General features: G+C 28.2%; 1 protein-coding gene across 7 annotated transcripts in view; it reads left to right on the top strand.

Moving 5' to 3' along the window:
- Positions 1-23,642, top strand: part of Msp300 (Muscle-specific protein 300 kDa) — a 513,656-nt gene that overhangs the window by 161,358 nt on the left and 328,656 nt on the right. For all 7 annotated transcript variants that reach the window (XM_085806588.1, XM_085806589.1, XM_085806592.1 and 4 more), the window contains exons 6-20: positions 1,734-1,826; positions 6,109-6,344; positions 8,029-8,225; positions 8,479-8,699; positions 8,993-9,304; positions 10,128-10,403; positions 11,456-11,552; positions 11,734-11,939; positions 13,149-13,304; positions 14,394-14,555; positions 14,757-14,879; positions 16,699-16,899; positions 18,290-18,439; positions 19,983-20,147; positions 21,963-22,097. In XM_085806588.1, the coding sequence (XP_085662714.1) occupies positions 1,734-1,826; positions 6,109-6,344; positions 8,029-8,225; positions 8,479-8,699; positions 8,993-9,304; positions 10,128-10,403; positions 11,456-11,552; positions 11,734-11,939; positions 13,149-13,304; positions 14,394-14,555; positions 14,757-14,879; positions 16,699-16,899; positions 18,290-18,439; positions 19,983-20,147; positions 21,963-22,097 (2,730 nt within the window). The remainder of the gene's footprint in view (positions 1-1,733; positions 1,827-6,108; positions 6,345-8,028; positions 8,226-8,478; positions 8,700-8,992; positions 9,305-10,127; positions 10,404-11,455; positions 11,553-11,733; positions 11,940-13,148; positions 13,305-14,393; positions 14,556-14,756; positions 14,880-16,698; positions 16,900-18,289; positions 18,440-19,982; positions 20,148-21,962; positions 22,098-23,642) is intronic.

The raw sequence follows: 23,642 nt of genomic DNA, 5'->3' as shown, positions 1-23,642 counted from the left end.
AATGTGTTAATACTTACTGCCGTGGAAATTGTTTATTACGTAGGTAAGTTGAAAAATAAGTTTCCCCTGTCGACTGTGGTCAGAGTTGTGTATGAAAGTCAAAAAATAGAATGAGACATTAAAGATATGACATACCTTTATTTTTCCACATAGGTACCAAGTACATTGAGACATTTGTCATATCGCTTGATAAGCTTCAAAAAGGCCCTCCAGGAAAAAATCAGGGCTTTGCATATGGAAGAAGCGTTGAACGGCTTGTTTCACTTCAGTATTGCTTCCAAAGCGCCTTCCCCCAAGATTTTTCTTCAAATGGACAACGCATGGGGATCAGCCTGGAACATCTCGTGCGTTACCATGAAGATGGCAATGACTTTCTGTTTCGGATTGTGACGGGGGATGAAACGTGGGTCCACCATTTCACGCCAGAATCGAAGGCCGCATCTATGGAGTGGAAACATCCGTCATCACCTGTCCGAAAGAAGTTCAAGACAACTCCCTCTGCAGGTAAAGTGTTCCTCACAGTTTTCTGGGACGCCCAAGGAGTTTTGTTGCTGGACTTTTTGGAGGTTGGAACCATCAATGCTACGCGCTACTGTGACACCTTGTCGAAATTGAAAGAGGCGATTCGGAAAAAGCGGCCTGGCCTTCTCACATCTGGCGTTCTGCTGTTGGATGACAATGCCAGACCACATTCGGCGACGGCAACGCAAAACCATATTGCAACTCTTGGTTGGGAGTGCCTACACCATCCGCCATACAGTCCTGATCTCGCACCAAGCGACTTCCATCTGTTTCTGGCTTTGAAGAAAAATCTCGGGGGAAGGCGCTTTGGAAGCAATACTGAAGTGAAACAAGCCATTCAACGCTTCTTCCATATGCAAAGCCCTGATTTTTTCCTGGAGGGCTTTTTGAAGCTTATCAAGCGATATGACAAATGTCTCAATGTACTTGGTACCTGTGTACTATATTTATGTAAAATTAAAGGTATGTCATATCTTCAATGTCTCATTCTATTTTTTGACTTTCATACACAACTCTGACCACAGTCGACAGGGGAAACTTATTTTTCAACTTACCCTCGTATAAAGACTGTTTTGGAATCTATTTAAAAAGTATTCAATAATAGTATGTTTTTGGATTTTCCATGGCATATCACCTTCAAAACTATGTAATGTCTGAAAGATGCTTTCATACAGTGTTAAACCTGGAGAAGCTTTTTGTATGTGAAAATAAATTTCATGTTTCTTTTCTGAGCTATCTTCTGTATTAGAAATGTTTGCACATTCAGGAGGCTGAATAAAAACTATGCCTAAAATTCTTTTTCTCGTATTTATCCTGCAATTGTTCATGATTTGAGAAGCTTGTATATTATAATTAATTATTATTAGAATCAATTTTAAATGCATTAATTCACTAGGATATTTTTATAGTGTTCCGGAAACAAAACAAAACAAAACAACAACAACAACAAAAAAAAAAAAAACATCAATTGGATAATATTTTGACATAATTGAAATAAAACTCTTAAAATACATTAAAACAAATAAATTAATATAAAATACTTTTTCTCTTTGTATGCATACTTTGGTAAAATTCAACAGTTTTTTGTGCAATTCAAAGTACTTTGAAAATATGTTTTTTAGTTATATCATATTTGATATATATATATGACATAAAATAGCTCTTAGAAGGATCATGTAATAAAATAATTAAATCTCATTTTCTTTTTTCAGATCAAATTGGTTAATATTAACGCTACAGATATTGTTGATGGTAAGCCTGCCATAACTCTTGGTTTGATATGGACAATTATATTACATTTTCAGGTATGGAATTTTCTCACATTTTTTATATGTCTAGTTGACCAATCATATTAAGGTTATTTTGAATTAAAAATTACTGACATTATAGAAAAAATATAATAGGTTAATTTCATTATTGCTTTTTAAAGCAATATTACATGAATGGGAAAATTAAAAAAAAGGGGGGGGGGGTCAATTTGTGCTGGTTTTATTTATTTCAACTTCATACTCCAGTACTCATAATCTGGCGAATTAAAAATTTTTTACCATTAGTTTGGGCATGTGGCACCATATTAGAACATAATATCACTCAGGATGTGAAAAAAATTTGTTATTTTTACAGTTATGTTAATTTCTTATAATTCAGCTGTATTATTTTTCTTCAGGGTGCCAGTTAAGAGATCAAGAGGCATGAAAATGATGATATGTAAATATAAAACATTAACTTTGTTTAGAATGCAGTAGATGAAAAAGGAAATGTTTGCAAAGATATAGTTTGGAGTATATTTTCAGGGGAAGGCTTAAAGGGAACAAATTTTAAGCCTTTTGGATGTAAGAAAAAGAAATGCTTAAACTTACTGAATCTTTTCTAGAGACATTAATGAAACTGTTTTTTTTTTCCTGTTTTATGCTTTCTTTTAATGTTCATCTCGTAGTTGCGAGCTAAGTAAGCCTAGGAGTTGAAACACCATTTTTTCTGTACATAGTGAGTTCTAATATTAACTAAAATAATAACTTAAAAAAAAAAATGTTGAACATACAAAAACAAGAGATACCAGTTCTTGCTTTTTGTATATCCATTATGGAATTCTTTTGCAGGCGAGTTTCTGTTTAGATTATCAACATATAATGATTATAAATTTATGATAAATTATAGACGCACAACTGATGACATTTTCTAGTTTTTTAATAAAATTTTAAGTATATGAGCTTTGTTATTGAGTAGAAAGATTTATTTGAAGATTCAATTCTATAAAGATAATTTTTAAATCTAAATTTTTTAAATAGCCACCCAGATGGTATAGTGATTAGGGAAGCCGACTGTGATGCCAAAGAGCCCGGATTTGAATCCGGGAGGAGGCATAATTGTAACTGTCTGTCCCCTTCATAGGAGGCAAAAGTTACCCACCTATTAGCTGCCTCCATAATAAAGTGACTACCACTTCTGACCTTAGTTGTTGCCAAGCCAAAGTCGGCTAAGGCCACACCACTGGGAGGGGGGATTAAATTAATTTGTATAAAAAAAGCTTCTAGAAATAGTTTTCATATCTTAAACAGACACCAAAACCAGTAATTTTTTGATAACTTAAGAATGTACTATGGATCAGTGAGACAAGAATTGTGCATGGCTGTTATTGATTGAATTATCATCATTTTTTGACTTCATTAATAGCAGTAGCTGTCTGCTAGGTTTCTTGATTAAAATATAAGCTAAATTTGAAACTGCATGCGCACATTGCATATCTTTCTTATTGTAGTGAATACTATTATGTGATTTTCAAGCTTAATAAGCTATAGTTCATTATAACCCAGAAGAATTATAATGAACAATTCACAAACTGTAGCTCATATTGTACATTGTTGGTCAAGGTAGTTGCAATAGCAAAGAAGACTTCAGCTAACAGACTGATAGTGTGGAGGATAACTTAAAATAATTTAAATTATAAATTGTAATGTCTAGTAGAAAATCTGAAAATGTGTGCTATGTGAGTTTAGGTGCAAATAGTTAGCCCTACTTGAATAGTGTGCTCTTATAACATGAGGAAGTGTCAGTGTCATCATAAGTGCTCCATGATTCCTCTGTATTTCAGTGCTACTGAAAACTGATCATGGATTCTTTGAATAAGTATACTAGATATTTATTACAAACATGTGAAAATATAAAACTGAAAGTTTTAACATACTTAATATTAGTAATTCTTTATGATTTTAAAAACCTATAAAGAAAAGCATTGTAATTGAAGCTGTATATGGAATGATAAATCTTTGTGGCTGAATTATTAGGAACAGTTCAACTCTATTTTACAGAAATTGTCATTAGTGCTGTTAGTACAAAGAAAGTACAGTACAAAGTCCGAAATTCGGACTCGTAGAGACTTCGGCGATTCCGAATTTGGGATTTTTCCGGATAATAGATCATCAATTTAAATCTGGTGAGATGGCATGCAGATATTATATAATTAAAAATATAAAATCGTATTTTATGAAATAAAGAACATCATGTTCTAAAGGGTATCAAAATTTACAAAAAAAAAAAAAAAAAAAAAAAAAAAGCTTAATATTTATTTGTTTGCTTTATTAAATATTTCTTTCAATGTAAATTGTTTAAGTTGCTTCCATAAAAAATTCAAACAGTTCCTTTTTCTTATGTCATATACAGTTGACTTTCCAATGCCAGACTCCTCGCATAATTTTGAGACAGATATATATGCCTTTAACCATTTTTTGCAGGAATTCCACTTTTTGTTTAATGGACATCGAAACATGGTTTCTCTGTGTAGATCCTTTAGCAGCTTCAGAACTGAAACCTCTTTTCGATGTAATCGAAAGTTCAAGCTCAATTTTTATAAAATTGTTGTAATAATAACAGTCTGCAAAAAATAGTAAGCTGGATCAAATTAGAAGTTTAAGGAGCAGCACAAGTCTGTTACATTAACTAAAATGCCTTAGAATCAGTCAAGATAATTTTAGCCTAGCTTAATAGCATCCGTTATGCATTATTGGCTGTGTATCACAAGATTGGCGACGAAAGCCATGTTGCTCCGCTAAATTTTGTCTTGCTCTTATTGCGTACTGAATTAAGCCTGAATTGGATTAGTTATTTACTATACCTATGTTTATTTCTTGCACATGCTTAAAACTAATCTGAGTCCTGAATAAATAAACTCCCACATATACTTAAGGCTTTATCTAGGGCCGGCGCTGGATACCGCCTGATGCAGTCTCTAAATTCTGCTACAAAACGCCTTCCTAAGTTCTAAATTTTCACCGCGCTTAAACTTTGGATCCCAGTGCTTTCCCCCCTAAATTATAAAAAACGTCTTATACCTTAATTTTTCCGCTCGGTGCTTCCCTAAATTCTGCCGTGCAGTGTCTTCCCTAAATTTTTCCTGCTTCTGGGTTTATGGTTTAACATATCAGTTATTCTTAATTAAAGTAACACTAAATATAATCTTTTGGCTTATGAGTTTCATTAACAAAAACTGTTTTTAGCCATATGAAAATAAATTTTTGTTGAATTTTTCCTCGTCAACATTTCTTAGAGCATTTAAAAAATTTATAATCATCGCCAAGCATAATGTTAGCAGAAAAGGTTGCCTTATTGTTATTCAATTACTAATATAAAAAAAGTATAGACATCACTGCATGAGTTGTTACTACTATGTTGAACTGCGGTGCTTAACCACCAGGGTGCCTGGGCGCCATAGCCCTACCCCTTATCGAATAACATGATAAAAGTTTCGAATTATTGAAGCTGTCATGTATTGAACATGTGGTGTTGAAAGCAAAATATAATAAATAATGATTCGCCAGGTCGGCATCAGGGATATAAAATAGTTGAATGTTTCGGTTTGAGATATAATGCCAAGCAGACACTCAGCTGCCGAGCCAAATTATTAATCTCACAAATTTATGCTTACATGATTGTTTTTTCATAACGATGTATTTTATTTAGTGCCTGAGTGAAATTAAGAATCGGAATTTTTAAGCGAAAATCTCCACACGTTTTATGCGTAAAGCATACCCCCCCCCGAAAAAAAAAGTTTGTGGCTTTGAGGTACGGAATTTAGATCATTCCGGATAATGGACGTCCAGATTTCGGACTTTGTACTGTATTTTATAAAGTGTGTTGTTTATTAATTTCAGTGTTATTTGTTTTATTTCTCTTTCAAGACAGCATAACCAAGCAATTTTCTGCAAAAACATATATGTTCCAACTCCATACTTCTGGCTAGGAAACAAACTTCTATCATCATATTGATTGCGATAAAATTTTTCTAAACATAAGAAATATATCTCTTAAGTTAATTATAGCAATAAATAAAGAATAAAATAGACTGACACGCATTAAAAGTATTTATTGCCAGTTTGATGACAAGAGCACTGTTGTAGTTGTAAGAGACATTTAATTTAGAGACATTTTATAAGACAGTATCACAATTCATTTAATAGTGCCTGTTAAATAATATTGGGGCATACACTTTTCTGTAAAAAAACTGTTTTGGGCATGTTGTCGTATAGTGAGAAGATTATATTATTTTTTGATTGTGTTAAATTTAATTCATCTTTTCAAAATGAATTTTAGATTGAAGAGAAAACAAGGTTGCTCACTGAGCAGATGGCATATCTTCAGACTTGTGCCAGCAGTACCAGTAGTATTGACAGTATTGGTCGAACACACAGTCCAGTGCCCAGCATAGATTCTCCACACAGATTTGGCAGCACTGCTCCTGCGGCGGCTATCAAACCTTCTGTTGTTGAAAGATGGAAAGGAGGGGCAAGAAAAGCTCTACTTCATTGGGTGAAAAATAGTATCAGCCAGTAGGTTTTATTTTTATATTTAGTTTGTTTTAAGTTTTAATATGATTTAGAAGTATATACAATCTTAGTTTTGATCTAACAGAATAATATTAGGCACAATATTCATAATTAATTGAAAATCTTGGTTAATCCGAGGGCAGTTAAGAGGGCAGTTAAAAGAAATGGAAGGAAGAGGAATAACCTGTCTTACATTAACAGAAAATGCTATTAAAAATTTGCCTATATTTTCAGTTGATTACTCTTAATCTGGAGATTTGTTTGCATAAACAGAATGTGTATTTAAAACAAAAAGAAAACATGGTAAATAATGGTGACATAAATATCATTAGAAATAAAGAAATTGATTTATAGAAGGATATTTATTGGAGAATTTAAATAATGTTATTGAATTCAAACTTGCATTAAAAAATCAATTAGAATTTTTTTATTATTATTATACAATGTTTAGATAGATTATATGCTGCTGCATGTTAATAAAAATAACTCCTGTATACTATGGCATCATCTGCTATTACTGTTGTTAATCTCACAAATTGTTCTTTTCTTTTTCTTTCTTTTTTTTTCCTTTTCTTCTTCTTTTTCTTCTTCTTTTTTCCCCCTTTTTTCTTTTTCTTCCCCCCTTTTTTTCTATAAACAATTTTATTTTATGTTGATGATTTATAATAGTAACTTTTCCATCATTCTGCATTTAATGAAATTTTTTGTTTCAAAAGCATAATTAAACTGCAAGCATGTTAATCTTCCCTTCAATAATCAGTAGTTGTATGATATTCAAGTTTGCAAATCAGATATTGTAAAAAAAAAGTTGTATAACAAATAAAGCAGGAGAACAGTTTTAATGTTTATAGCAGATTAAATAGAAACCTTCATAATAAACTGAAATACAAACCTTCAGTTAGAAACTGAAAAACATTTCTACTGTATTGAGTCTCATTTATCATCTTAACATAAAGATTTAAATTTGGATGTTATTAAAATACATAATTTTTTTATTGTTTGTCCTAAACAATGGATATTTAACATTTTGTTATGCAGATGAGCATTCCAGAGTTTGCTGAAATGAGACACTTATTACTTTCTTCTTATTAGTTTTTATTATGAAGATCATATAATCTATTTTTTAAGTTATAGTGAAAGTTATACAATCAACAGGTATTACTACAATAAGCTGCATAATTTCATATTCCAAACTTTATTAATGGAGTGGTGTGAATTTATTACTCAGTTAAAGTCTGCATTCATTCATGAGATCTGTTTTATTTTGTCTTAAATATGCCTTAAGTAAGATTTTTGAGAATAATTTTCAAAATATATGATGATCATTTTCAGACACTGTTCTACTCTTATTTTAAAATTAATTGACAATCTTAATTTTAATACATGATCTGTTTAATTTGTTGCAGATATCTCATAAATAATTAACAGATGCTGTTTCATATTGCCTTAGATGTGTAATATTTTATCTGTTTACTTAAATACTATATAAGTATCAGAAGGATTAATTACTAACAATTTTTTCCCATCAACAAAATTTTTCAAAACGCCAGAATTTTATTACTTTTGCTCTCACTTTTGTTTTGACTTTTTTCTTTATGCGCAAATTTTTTTAACTTAATTTTTAACTTTTTAAATTTTGAAGATATAATTTTTTTTTGTTAATATTTGAATATGTGTTGCTTTTCAGGCGCTTTGGTGTTCAGGTGAATGATTTTGGTAGTAGTTGGCGTGATGGAATGGCCTTTCTTGCTATTATTCACCGTATTCGTCCAGGCTTGGTAAATATGGATGATTTAAGAAATGCCAGTAATTTTAAACGCTTGGAGACTGCTTTCAGAGTAGCAGAATCTGAATTGGGAATTGCACGATTACTGGATCCTGAAGGTAATTACTTTCATAAACCAGAACTGGCATGTAAAGTAAAGCAGTAACCTCAATTCACAATTAATAGCTTACTTTTGGTAATTACATTAAAACTACATTTTTAATGGTAGCCTTTTTGTAATATTTAATTTACATTTCTTTTAATCAGTATTTTATAGTTCTTTTTTTTTTCCTACCTAAAATAATATCTCTAATTCCTTTTAATTTTTCTGAGTTTTTGGGAGTAATTTGCTACCTGAATTTTATTTTTCAGATGTTGATGTCCCTCATCCAGATGAAAAATCTATAATGACATATGTAGCACAATTTTTACATCTTTATCCTGAAACATATGCTTCAGCAGATTTAGATGAAACTGATTTGTCTATGCCCCAAGCCAGCGATTTAGAAATTTTGTCACTGTGGTTAGATAAAGCTGAATCAATATTATTTAGTCAACAAAAATTTTCGAAAGACTACAAAACGCAATATCATGTAAGGAATTTTTTGTGTTTCTCATAAATTTACTGGTTAAAAATAATTATTAATTTCAGCATCATCCCATAATTTTTGTTTTCTTTTGCTTACCAGTTTTTTAATAGTGCACAATAATGTCTGAGAAATAATTGAGCGTGTCTTTAATTTCTTTTACAATTATTGAAGTATTTGTTTCCTTAGTTCAATAATTCTTTTCTGATTTTTCGATTTTATAAAATTTAAATTAAAACCAAGAACAAATCATTTCAGTTAGAGATTTTTAACTTTAATATAATTGTATTATTTTTCAGGAATTTTATATTTTGAAGACTGAAATGAAAAATTATCGCGATATCTACGAACGACTACGATCGAAAGTTAATTCTTCAGCTCATGACGTTGATTTGAGAGCTGCATGGCCGAGCGTTTTGCAAAGGTGGGCTAAAGTAGAAAAAGCATTGCAAGATTGGCAGCTATATTTAGATACCAGTGTACGTGGAAATTTGGGCCAACTAATCAAATGGTTGATTGATGCTGAAAAAAGACTTACATTACCACTTTTACCTCAAACCCAAACCAGCAATATGCTGCAGGTTGTGAATAAAGCCATAGAAGAGCATCAGGTAGTTCATTCATATTATAGAATATAAAAGTAATATATATATATAGAGAGAGAGATACTAGCAGTTTTTTAAAATCTATACTACATTTATAAGTTTCATTTATATAATTTGATCATAGGTAAAGTCTTGCTTTTTATTGGAAAATGAAAATGAGACATATGTTTTTAATTGTTATTTGAATACTTATTCTGCTTTCTTTCTACAAACAAAATATATAAAAATGTGTAATTTTCTTTTCGAAAACCATATAAATGGAACCATATATGTATAAAGTTATTCTTTCATATTCATTTCCATTTTGCTAATTTAAACCCTAAGAAAAATTGTGAAACTTTAATGATAACTTTAAAGCAGAAGGACTAGAAAAATTCTTATTAATGATTGTACTTCCTCCCTTTGACTGTGAGTTAATGAAAAAGATGTACAATACTTGAATATCCTGTTAACACTGATGTAAAAAGTTTTTGTCATAATGCAAGATTCAAAACATACTTCCTTTAAAATTTCTTAAAATGAATTTTAAGCAATATTTCATGTTAACCACTATTCAGGGCCACCCTAAAATGTGCCTAACTATTTTAAAAAAACTCTCTTTGCCTACAGGTAAACAAGGCTAGTTCCAGAACCTCCTGTAGTGAAATTGCACTTATATGTGCTGTGTATATTAGTATGTCCATTCTACGTAAATTGTAATAAAAGCTGCCTTATACTGAAATCACCTGAGTACTTTTTTTTTACCTTGTATAATTACAATTTAAAAAAGTTGTTTTATTATAATATTTAGTTTATTTAGCTTTTTCTTTCTTCTTTCTTTTCTTGGAAGGAGTTCTTCAAGCCTCTGGACAGTCACAAGAAATTTTTACTGAGATTTCATCTAGATTCAGAATTTTCCAATATATTGCCTGAGCACACTGAAGATATTCAAAATAGGTTAGATTGTGTGGCAGTTCAGTCACATCAAAGGCATATGAAACTGCTGCTTGAGCATGCCAGATATATGCTGTTAGATCATTTATCAAATGTTGAAGAAAATCTAAAAAAATGGAATCAAAAATATGGTTTGGAACCAGAAGTTCAGAATATCTTGCAAGAACATAAGGTATAAGAAAAATTATTGGCTTGTTTTTCCCACAAATTAAAATTTGGAATTATTTAATTTTATTTTATATAGTTTTTAATAGTTTTGCATTAATTTTTCTAGGAGAGATTTTTGTTCAACATCTCCTTCAATGATTTCATTTTTACAAGTTTCATTATGCATTTTATGATATTTCCAAGGTCTCACGTTAATCAGAGACAATTAAACATTACTTCAAACCTCCAGCACCCAATAGAATAAGATATTGTAAAATCTTGTTTATTTAATGTTTAGCACAATTGTAGAATTTTAAATTAAGAATTACAATTATAGGTCTTTACTGTTATACTTTTTCATGAAATGTTTTGTCCTGCAAATCTTAAATGATGTAAATCAAACATTTCAACATAAAAATACTTAAGAAATTAGACAGAAAGTGAATGTTATTTTATGCCAGAAAGAAAATTACTGAAAAATACAAAAAATAATATTTTCACAGATTTTTTATGGCAAAATAAATGTAATCTCTTTCATGCAGTTTGAGTAATAGTTTCTCATATCTTATATCCCTTTCTTTGGGTGCATATGTGAGCTATTTGATAGAACATAAATCGTTATTCGGGTAAAACAGTTATTTATTTTATGAAAAAAAATTATTAGTTTTTATTTTTGGATATAAGCCTAGTAATATCTAAACTTTTATCATAACTAAGATCATTTCAGAGCCTTGAGAGCAAAGTTTCAATGAAGACATTAACCTGATGCTTAAATAATTGTACCTATATATATGTATAATATAAATAAAGTAAATTTATAGATTAGCTACATTTGGAATAGTAGAAAAGTATTTTCATATTATGCTGGAGAATCTATAAAAACATATCTTGATTTACACTATAAAAGACAAGAAAATAAGTTTTCAAAGTTGTGGAAGTTATCCTGATAAATTTTGATTGAAAAATAATTAGCTATTGATTCTGTGAAATCCTTTTGATTAAAGATTTTTTAGTTTTGGTTCTTGATGCTTTTACAGCATTTTTTTCTTTCTATATTATGTAATTATTCATTTTCAGATCTTTGTGGAGCAAAATAAGATTTTTGAAGAATATGACAGATGTTATGCTAATATGAAAACAAATATTGAAACTTGTCAACAAGTTGGAGCACTTGGTTTGTATATTATTAATTCTGAATTTTTATTATAGTTTAATGTTAGTTATATGTTGTGTATCCTTTGTTTAGTTACTATCTATGTCCTGTTTGATTTTTTAATTGTATTATTTAACTATAATTCTTTCTCTGCATGTATTGTATATTATTATTTTACTTATATTGCTTATCTTACTTTTAGATGCAAAAGAAATGGACAAAGTAGAAAAATTTTTATGTGATGTTGATGGTCTTTGGAAAAAAATGATGGTTGAGCTTCATTCTGTTGGGAATACAGCAAATCAAGTTCTAAAACACTGGCAACAGTATTCAAAACATTATGGTCTTTTGTTAAAATGGCTTGATAAGGCTGAAGAAGTCATTAAGAAAGATTCAGACTTTCAGTTGGTGAGAATTTTCTAATATTCATCACTGCTATGTTTTGTAACATGTTTATCAAATTTGAGACGTTTTCAGAACAAACTGAATGTATTTGTAGCAGTTTCAAATGATTATTTATTAGACGGACTAATTTTAGCTATGAATATTTTGAACTAAATTAAAGAAATTAAGGCAAAATTATTTAAATGAAAATAAATGAATTGGATATACAGATACATAATATTTAAATTCTAATTTAAATTAACTACAGAGAGATTTTTTGCATGATTCTGAAAATAATTTCATAAAATCAGTACATCCGTTTTGACTATCCGTTCTATCCGTTTTGAAGCAAAATAAAACTCACACTCATTAAAAGATTCTAAAAGAGACTCCAGAGGTATTTTTATAGTACAAGCACCACCATACTTTTTTACTATTACTTTTATATTTATAAACCTGAAAATTATTACATTAATAATTTTATGCAAGTTTTCTCTCATTTATTATTATTTAAAGAGTCCCCTGAAGCATCATAGTCTGTTTTCCTTTGTATTCTTTTAAATTAAATTGTAGCCAATAAATTTTGCTTGCAATTGGTGCAAATTTTTTAATGCAGATTAAAAATTTCTGTGTTTTTTAAATTCTGCTTGGTTAATTAAAAATGAAATTTCATAACTAAAGTGTGTTTACTTTAAGTTTTTATATGACACATAAAACCATGTTATTAATTTATTTTATCAAACTGTTGATAAAACCTTAAGTGGCATTTACATAACTATCTTGATAATTTCACTATTTAATCACTCAACTAACAGATTAGTTGAATGCAATACTAATATATTTTCTCCTAAAATGTTAAACAGGTGATATACAGTATAATGGAAACTAATTTGTGTGTTAAAGTTCGTAAGCAAAAGAATTTCATACTCAGTGTACCAGTATTGTTTTAAACATTCATTCTCACTTATCAATAATTTTGATATTGAGGTATTTTTGGTTGTTCACTCTCTCTAAATTTTTAACATGCTGTTTATAGAAATATGAAATTTTTTTGAAAACATTCAGTTTAATATTTCTTTTCCAATATTATTTTTCCAAGTGTTTTTATGATATGCATGGTTTAAATGTAATCTGAAAAATATGTATGATTATTTTCGTATACTTTTTATATGTCTGTTTAATGCTGTTGATTATTGTTAGATTATTTTTATTTATAATACAATTTATTTTTAGGAATTTTTTCAAGACCTTACACAGTGGCAGGAAAAGAAAAATGAAGTTATTGAGTCTGGTGAATATTTAGCTGCTACTTGCAGGCAAGATATCTCTAAAGATATAAAACAAAAAATTAGCAATATTCAAAACAGATGGGATAAGCTTTTTCCTCATGTGAGTATATTATTTCATTATATGTTAGTATTTCATTATACATTAGCCCATTATATCATAGATTTATTTACCAATTGTTAAACTTATTTAGAACTATCAAAAACAACATAATTGCTATTAAGAAATAAAATTAAAAAGGAAATTAATTAATCTCTTAAAATGATCTACAGGAGCCAAGCCTTCCTCTTCCAAAAAAAGCTATTAGTTTTAATTATTATTGAAACGACTTCTCTTCTTTCTAAATAACATACTTCTTTTTTAATGTATTATATGATTATGCATTCATGGAAAATTATGTATAATCTTTTAAATTATGAGTCTGATTGTTGCTTGGATAAAAGAAACAAAGAAGGAAAGAAAATTATTTTCATTTAAAATAGCTTTCATTAAAACAGAGTTGAGCAATTATTTGCCATTTTCTCAGTAATATTTAAGTTGCAATTTTTGATATTAATTGAGTTTAGAATTAATTATATGATGGTGATTAATTGATGCTTTTAGTTTAAATATCAAAACAAATAAATAGATTTACCCACTATGCCTACCATGAGTGTTCAGTAAAATTGAATAACAATCTTAATGCAGTCATAATGTGTGAACTAGTTTGCTTATTAATTCATTTTGATAGAATTAAAGCTTTTATTTTAATTCTGTCCTTCTTTTTATTGAATTATGTGTAATTTATAAAATTTTAAAAATTTATAAGTTTTACTCTTATAAGTAACAGATTTTAATGAAGGTTTGATTTTTCAAATATATGTGAAATAATATTATCATTAATGTTATTTTTGTTCATGTACAAGAAATTGTCTATATAATAAATAGAATTCATTATTTTTTATTTATACAAGAAAATTATTATTATACAGCTCTTGAATCTGATAACCAGAATTTATATTATTTGTTTGTTAATAATGACAGATATTTTAATATTTATATAGCTAAATAATTTTAGAACTGCTGTCAAAAATTTAAAAATTTCCTGAAAATTCTATTCAGACTACATAATTATATTTCTAATCACTAACATTTGCTCTTATATCTCTTAGCATGATTGTTGTATAATTATTTTACTCAATGTTTATAAAGGTTCAAGAATTCCTTGTTTCTGGTGAAATCTTGCGATCAAGACATATGTTTCAAAAGAATATGAAACATCTCCAATCATGGTTGCAAGATGCAGAAGCAATTCTTTCTACACCAATTAAATGCAAACCTTTAGAAACAGAAAATTATACTGAAAAATTAAAGGTATTGAAATTGTATTTTAAAAATAAATTTATGGTATTTTAAAAGTTATATAAATAAATTTATGTAATAAAATATGTTGCATTTTATTGTTTATAAGATGTTAATGCAATATATCTAATATTTTGTTGTTCTGTAAAATGATATGTAAATGAAGTTTATATCATATCTTCTCATTGTAGTTACTACTCTTAACCATTTTAGGAGCTTCAAACAGAATGGGAAGAGTATGATAATATGTTTAAAAAATTATCAAAGCAAATGCATAGTGTTGTTACTCACATGTCTGCTCCTGAAGTTGAGAAAGTTATGTCATCAATGAAAAAAGTGAGAAGGCTTTACTTTTTATGAAACCGTGCATTATTAATCTAATTAATATGTATACTTTATTACTTCTAAATCATTCATATATTTTTTTTAAGTATCTCTGCACTCGAAGAATACACAGAGTAGGTGTATATATTATTCTGTGTATTTTAGTGATGAATAGTAATTGAGCTAAAGAATACATACATTTGTATTATACCTCAAATTATGTAGCAATTCAATTAGCTTTTGAAATTATACTAAATTTTAAAACACTTTAATTAAGTGCTTCTTTTGTACAACACCATTATTCCAATCTATTTTCAAACTCTTATGGAGTGTTCCATATAATTTAGTTGTAAAAATATGGTTTTTTACCCAATTCTGTATAGAGAAATCTGGAAGTGTTGCAGCAGGAGATCAACCTAACTGAGAAATCAGTCCACATAATGCCCATGAATTTCTTTAAGCTGGAAATTAGTAATGGATCATGAATAAGCATCAAATTATGGAGCAATGTTGGATTTAAACAATGGATTTCATCGACAAGTCGTTAAAACAATAACACCTGAAATATTGGGGAGTGTATCACAAGAAACTAAATGTTGATTGGAATATTGCATGCAGTACTAAAAGAGCTCATATTGAATTGCTTAAAAATTTAATGCTTATGGAAAAAGTATGTTTGAGTTCTGTATAATTTGATATAATATAAATGCCCATGTTTTTTTAAAATCATTCAGTATTTATCACTGTAATGGACACAGTAATTTATAATTGCCCTTTATAATGAGCATTCTTTGCACATTCTTTTTTCTTCTTCCTGAGTTATTAAAATACACAGATTTTGGTGTAAATAGAATTTTTATACAAATACTTTTACTTGTCCTATAGTACTTTTGCAATGTTTTATTTTTTCATGTCTGATAGCAAAAACCAATAACTATTAAAGTAGAAAATTTAAAAAAAAAAAAAAAAAAAAAAAACAGAAAAACTCTATTTAATAGTAAAGCAAAATAAATTCCATGGAAACCAGAATTATTTTGCTTAATTTATTAATGGCTAAAGATAAATCTGGTAAATTCAAATGGATGTTCTGTTTTGTCTTATTGAAATGAGGATGAATTTACAATAATGATAAATCCTCATTTTGTTATATTTCCAAATAAAAAGTCATTTTCCCTCACTTTTCTAATAATATTAAGTATTAGTTAAGTATTATACCAAATTCAGTGGCTTTATGTGTTACATATTTGTGATGCATTATATAAATTTTTTTGAATTTTAAATTGTTGGCTAATAAATGCATCATTTTTCTTTTGAGTTCAGCCATATTGTCTTTCATAATAGACTCACCACCTTGGGACAGTTTAATTCATGTTTATGAATTTTTAGAAATTCAGTACTTTATATTTGCTTGTATGTTTTATAAAACTTGATCATTTCAGAAATTTTAATTTGAAATTTATCTAGCTATGCAATCAGAAAAATGGTAGATTTTAATATGCTTTGGATACTATTTGGTAATGATAAATAGTGTATCAAAATCATACTTTCTTTTTACTATATCTTTTTCCTTTTTTGGGGGGGGATTAAATTTTTGTCAGTTATGGTATCTTTTTCTTTCTTTCCATGAAGTATAAAATTTAAGTAATTATTATAATTATTCCCTTACTTATACACACACGCAAAGTATATTTTGAAGAATAAAAAGAATGGAAATTTGCTCTCAAATGACTTTTAATTACATATTTCAGTTTTTTTATATGTTCATCTTTATTTCTATATTTATTTTACAGGTACTTTAAAAAATTTTTATATTATTTTTTAATTGTTTTAGGAGAAAGAATTACTTTTAAGAGTAAAGACCAGTTTAATGACTCGCCTACAAATTTTGTACCAATTAGGAGCACCACTGGATGCTTTTGAGAAAGGATTGTCTGACATCTCAAAATGGTTAGATGAAGCTGAAAAAATAATTGCTTCTTATGGTATACCTAGTAGTTTGCAAGAGATTAATTGTTTGCAAGAGAAACACAAGGTACATTGATGTCTGTTATTTTGTCTTTTGTTAAACAGTTATTTGAAAACTGCTGATAGAAGTTTTTTTTCTGTTATTGATGAAGTTTTAAAAAAAATTAACATAAGTAACATTTTCCAAGTTAAAAACAATTATGAAAACTTTGTTATCACATTTAGCCCTTCTATTGGTTACAAAATGCCCTCATTTACAATACATTCAGTTTTCAAGTCATTCTCTTCCTTTATAATAAAATATTTTGTTCAGTTCGTAAAAGTCCCCTGTCATGTGTTAATATTTAGAGATTTTCAATATTTTTTTCCAATGTAATTTAAAATACATCAGTGAAAATAAAGGAGCTTTACAATTTCACATCAAGAAATGCATATCCTAAAAAATGAATTCATAAACCTTCCATTAGTAGCCATTATAATTCCCAGTTTAAATCATATAAATATATATCATAATATAATATGTATCATAGTATAATATATATTATAATAAGTTCTCTGTTTAATCTGTGTCTCATAAAGTGTTCCTTTAACTTTAGTTCTGCCAAAGTTATCTGAAAATCTACCTCAGTTACCAAGTTAAATATCCCTAAAGCTCCTTCATCAGAATCTAGCAATTTTAAGAATGATCTCAATTCCAATCTTTATTTTGTTTAATAGATAGCACTATGACATTTCCTTTCTTCTTATTTGTTTATTTTCTTTATATAACCTGCATAGTTCTGTCAAAATGACATGTTTAAGAAGAAAAACATTTATCACTTTCTTTCAAATGCATAAGAATTTTGTCTGATTTTAGTAGTAATATGTTTTTAATTTAATTTAATAAAAATTAACTCTATAAATGCATATTTGTTGTAAATTGTTTTGATATTTTGTAGCATAATTTAAGTATGAAAAAAATGTTTGTTATGACTTAAGATTCTTAGTGACACTTGAATTTAAATTCCTAAGTGTATATTAATGTAGTGAGATAAGTATAATAATAAATGTAAATTGAGTTATAGTCTATATGCTATTTAATTATATTTTATAGCTATAGCAAGTAAACAAAAATCCCTTTTGGTTCCTACTATACATTTCTTCTGTGCTTTCATTCTGAAAAAATAATTTGTGTGTAAATGTAAATGCTTACATTCAAATTACTTTTGAATGCTATTTTTAATGATTATGAATTTCACATGGTAAAATTAAGTATCAAAAAGGTTACATTTTCTTATTAATGTATTTAAAATGTTAACATTTCATAGTTAACATATATATAGCATATATGTAGTATTAGTGATATATATATATGTCTATCAGCGATGTACAGGTTTAATTTATATATATATATTTGATTCAGTTAAAAATTTATATGATTTAATAATAATATTTTGACTTTATGCTTTTCTTTATAGACATTTTTCTCACAGTCACCTCAATATCGAACTGAACTAGAAAATCAGAAGGTAATTTGTAATAATATAATAGAAAATGCTCGTGGAATTCCTAATCTGGATGTGAGTGAAGTACAGCTCAGTATGGCAAACACAGAAGCTCGTTTGGAGGTATTTATTAGAATATGTTTGATGTATATGGTCTTTGAATTTATTAGTGTATATGTTTTTTTAATCTTTTAAGAAGCCCTATAGAATATAAGGATGAAGAGCAAATATTATCATCTGTATGTTGTTTTGTAAATGTGAATAATAATGATCAATTTTTCATTGGAATCATGCCAATGTAAAATTTAAAATTAATCAAAAAACAACCTTAATTTGGCATAGATTTTGAATAAACATCTATTGATTTCAACAGTGATTAAATATAGATTCTTTGTCTTGAAAAAAGAAAAATCTGTTTCAAACAAAAATCGCTTTTTTTTTCTTGTTTTTAATTTTGCGTAATTTGTTTCTGCAATAGAAATTTGTGTTAAAAATCTTTATTTTTGTTGTTTCATAACGCTTTTGCTTCCAGCTTTCATATTGGTTACGCTTCATTTTTCCTATGTGAGTCACCGTATCTAATGTGATACAGAAGAGAAATATTGCTGATGACCCACCGTACCATATTTGATACACTGAAATGGAATGTTTGTTTCAAATATTTCAATAACAAGCAGATTTTATAAGAGTTATTTTTACATATTAGCCATAACATATGCTCAGGCACACAGTGATGTTTAGAGCTCCAAGGTCACAAGCGACCAGGGAAGGGGGCATTCATTCTCCTGACATTGGGAGTGATGAGGTTAAAGAACAATAAAATAGGTTCTCTTAAAGTATGCATATGAAAGGTTTTACTATATTGTGTTTAGGTTATAGTAGACTTTATATTCTGAATTTAAAAATATTTAATTTTTAAATGATTAAAAAATTTGAAGAAACCTCACTGTTTAAAACTACATAAAAACATCAGACTTGCTCATATTCTTTTGAAGAATGTACTTGCAGTCTGGAAAAATGAAATGGGTTCGTATGGCTGAAATTTATTTTTTATAAACTTGATTTGAAGAAAGAGTATTATCATAAAAGTAATAAATTCCTCGAAATGAATTTACCATTTTAATTATGTATTTTTATATTTGTTAAGTTTATTTTTTGTTATAAGTTAGAAACTGAGGGGTTTTTTTTTAACTTGAATTTTCTTATCAAATCGTGGGTCGGAGACATTTATTAAAATTCAAGAGACAGTTTTTTGTATATTATTTTGAGAAACAGAGGGAGAAAGATATCTGAGTTATATTTTTCAACTAAGATTTGATGTGCAATTCTGAAAGGGAGCTTAATTTTATTACTGAATAATAAATGTATGTAAAATACTGTAAATTCAGTATTTTATTACTGAATAAAAAATATAGCTGCTGAAATTTTTTATTTTGCATAGTGGATTTATTTTTTAATGCTTCATTTTGAATTTCATCACAATTTCTGTATAATTTAAAACTAAATGCTGATTTTTTCTCTCTAAAAATGGTTGTTCCTATAACAAAATTTAATTTTCTCTGTGATATTACTTCATTTTGATATGGCATTAGTTTCATTTTGCTTGAGAGAAAAAATGTTTTTAAATATATTTAGTTTATTTATAATTAACTTATTTCATCTATAGAGCTGTTTATCCTTGGCTACTCAGTGGAAAAATGCAATGGCTGAAGCAGCTGATAGATGGCAACAATATTTTGCCAGTATTCAGACTGTGAAAGAAAAGCTCCAATCAGCTGAAACTTTGTTTAATAAAAAACCTTGTGATGAAAAACAACTCCAAATACATAAAGTATGTCTTTTATTTGTAAAGTTTATTTTTGTTCTCAGGAACTAGAATCCTGATAATATATGACCGGTTAATCCATGAATGCCTATAATGCTCAAGTTTATTTTTAAAAATCCATATTTGTTTTTAGATGTAAACAAATTTAAAATTTTTAGAAAATCCAATATGGTAAATTTGTTGACAATTTATAATTATATAAAAATGCAACTACAAAAATGGCTTCTTTATGTTGATGATAAAAATTATCGATTTTTTTTTCAAAAAACACTTGTAAGTGATTTATGGCATTAAAGCAAATAAATAAATAAATAAACATAGTAAGAAGTGGTTAAAAACAAATTTTCTTTTAACAAATCCAAACTTTCAATTTTGGAATTTTTAGTAAGCTTCAAGTAGTATTAATCCATTTACATGTACATGGAATGTAATGGCAAAATTGGCATGTATTAAATTTAAGAGAATTTGTACTGCTGGATTTTTTGTAATCAGTGTATTTATTTATTTATTTATATGTGTCATTTATGAGCAGAAAATTTACTTCATGAGTAATTTTACTAAGAAATTACAACTTTTTCATATATAAAATGCTTCAATATTTTTCACAAAACAGTTCTTTACTGCTATAAAAATATTCCCTATCATCTCTTTTTCTCCCCATTACATTTCCCGCTTGAACTAATATTATATATTTTCTTTATATGTAGAAATTTATATTTAGAAAATATAATTACATTCAATAAATCATTATAAACAATACTTATAATCATTTTAGTTTAATTTTAATATAATTTTTTTAAATTTTAATCTTTAGAATTCTCCTTTATAATTCTAATTTTGTTTTCAATAAATCTTGATTTCATTAAGTATAAATATATTTTGTTTATTATACTTACTTATGTGCAACAATCCAAATTTTATTGGGAAGGGGAAAATGTAAACAAAACTCTAAAATTCAGGACTTAACAATTCATAATTCTCTGGACCCTTGATTCAGGATGTAGATATTATCAAAATTCTGCTATATTTTTTTTGTGTGACTGAAATAAACTAATTCTTAACTTTTTTGAAAGTTTGAATGATGAATGTGAAACTTCTAACCGCATTAAAAAATTCATAACAACAGGAATTTTAATATTCTAGTAATTATAACCAATGAGCCAAAAAGCTGCTTTGCTGTGGCCTATAGGATTTTAGCTTTTAGTTTTTATATACTCATTCATAAATGTTCATAAATCTAGTACCATAAATCTCAATTATAATAAAACATAAATCCCAAATATGGATTCAAACATTTTTATGATTGTATAAATTAAATATAACCTGTCCCAAAATTTAATGAAAAATCTGCTAATAATTTGTTAACTTAATGGTAAATATGTATAAATTTAATGCATATTTAGGATTTAGTGAAAAAATTTTCAAGGCTATTTTTTTACAATGTATTTCAGTTTCTTCCTTTCCATTCATAACAGTACGCTCAAGGAGAAATATTTCCTAAAATTTATTCACATTCAAGTGATTTGTGAATGAATATTTCAGGCTTAGTCTTTGGAAATGCATCAAGATTACTTTTTAGAAAATATTGTAAAATAAACTGAAGAAGTAATGGAATTTTGGAAGAAATTTTAGATTTAGGAATTAAAATTCTTAAACAATAGTTACTGGAGCAAGACCTTTATGTTAAGGCAAAGGTGTATAATCTTCAAATGTGTAAAGAAATATGTAATTTTTAAAAATGTTTATTATCCCAGAGAATCATAAAAAAGATGTTCGATAAAACTTATAAATATATATTTAATTTCAGTTGTTTTATTTCAGGACTTTTTTAGTAATTTAAGTGATTCAGCCATAAGAGATATGCTGGCATCAAGTGATGCTGTTTTGGCAACTCTCCCTGCTACTGAACAAGGACCTGTAAAAGAAACTGTTAAAGTTTTACAGGAAAAGTGGAAGGTAAGAGTAGTGAGAAATAAGTGGCTATCTAACCTACCACTTTATTAAAAACATTTCTTGTTTTTGAAATTTAATTTTTCAGTGCTAACATAAATAGTTTGAATTAAATTTTATAATTTGGACAATTATTTAATATAAAGCATTATTTACATTTTGCATTTTAAGTGTGCTTTTTATTTTTGTGTTGAATTTATAGTACTTGAGCTTTTGAAAATTGCTAATTAGTTTCTCTTAAATATTATTTCATTTCTTTGTGTGTATGTATAAATATATGTAAGATATAAAATATTAAAAAAACTTTCTAAGTTTAATTTGGCAATAGTCTCTTTTAATTCTTAATTTTAATTTGGCTATTTCCTTTTCTTGTCTTAAAACTACTAATTGTTTTTAATATATGATATTTTTAATATATAAAAACTCTAATGTTTTTAATATATGAATCTAAAACGCATCATCATTTACAGCCTTATGCCAATGCCAATGATTATAAGTTACAGAGTGCCTATGGTTCAAAACCATGTACCTCCATATCAGAAAAATATCTAAGTAGTGAGCAGAAATAAGAAAATTGCATAATTGGTTATCATGATGCACACTAGAGGGAGCTACATTAGCTCGAGAAAGTTTAGAGATAGGAAAAATCAGTTTACAGCCTCAATACTTTGATACTTTGATACTTTTGATATGCCTGTTTCAGCAGGAATTATATCCCGCTATTACAGGCACCTCAAATAACCCTGGTTAGGGGAGACATAGCATACAGTGCTTCGCAGGAATACCTTAATAAGGGACTGCAGGAAGATTGTGTAGATGTGGCCCAGGCCAGTGTAAATGAAAAAGTCAAACTTAGAAACTTCAAAAATTGGCTGGCAGAAGTTAGGAGTATTTATGGGGGATTCCGATAAATGTGGGTTGCATAGGGCCTTAAATTGATGTCAATTTCTAGGAGCTTGTACTTAAAATTGTCAGAATAATTTACCTCCGTGTTGATGATATCTTTCTTGAAAAAATTATTATTTAATTTATTGATGAATAACGCCAGATTTTGGAGTTTAAGGTCTCTGTGTAGCTGTTCATTGTGAACGAACCAGGGTGCTCCTGTGATTTTTCGTAAGTAGTTGTTTTGGAAAACCTGCAATTTATTTAATACGGAAGGGGGAACAGAGCACCATGCAGGGGAGGCATATGTAAGGATGAGTCTTAATATTGATGTGTAAATGTGCTTCTTGCAAGCAAGATCCAGTGGTGAAGAGGCGTCAAGAAAGTTTTGAAGCTTCCTAGAGACACCTATGGCTTTCCCGATGGTCATGGAAATGTGAGGACCCCATGTAAGCGAGCCGTTAAAACAAACTCCCAAGTATGTAGCCTCTCTGACTTTGGGCACTGTTTCATTAAAGAGGGTCAGATCTGCATCAGTGTTTTTTCTTCTATGCCGTCCTACCAGTAATAATTTAGATTTTGTGGTATTAATGGACATCCTCCATTTGCAACATCATTCTTCTATCTCATGTGTGTGGTTTTGTATTCTGATGATGGCATGTCGTG

This window comes from Stegodyphus dumicola, chromosome 12, assembly GCF_044657685.1.
Source record: "Stegodyphus dumicola isolate Sdum_Otavi_A_Nest chromosome 12, ASM4465768v1".
NCBI lineage: Eukaryota > Metazoa > Arthropoda > Arachnida > Araneae > Eresidae > Stegodyphus > Stegodyphus dumicola.
This window is presented reverse-complemented; position numbering and strand designations above follow the sequence as displayed.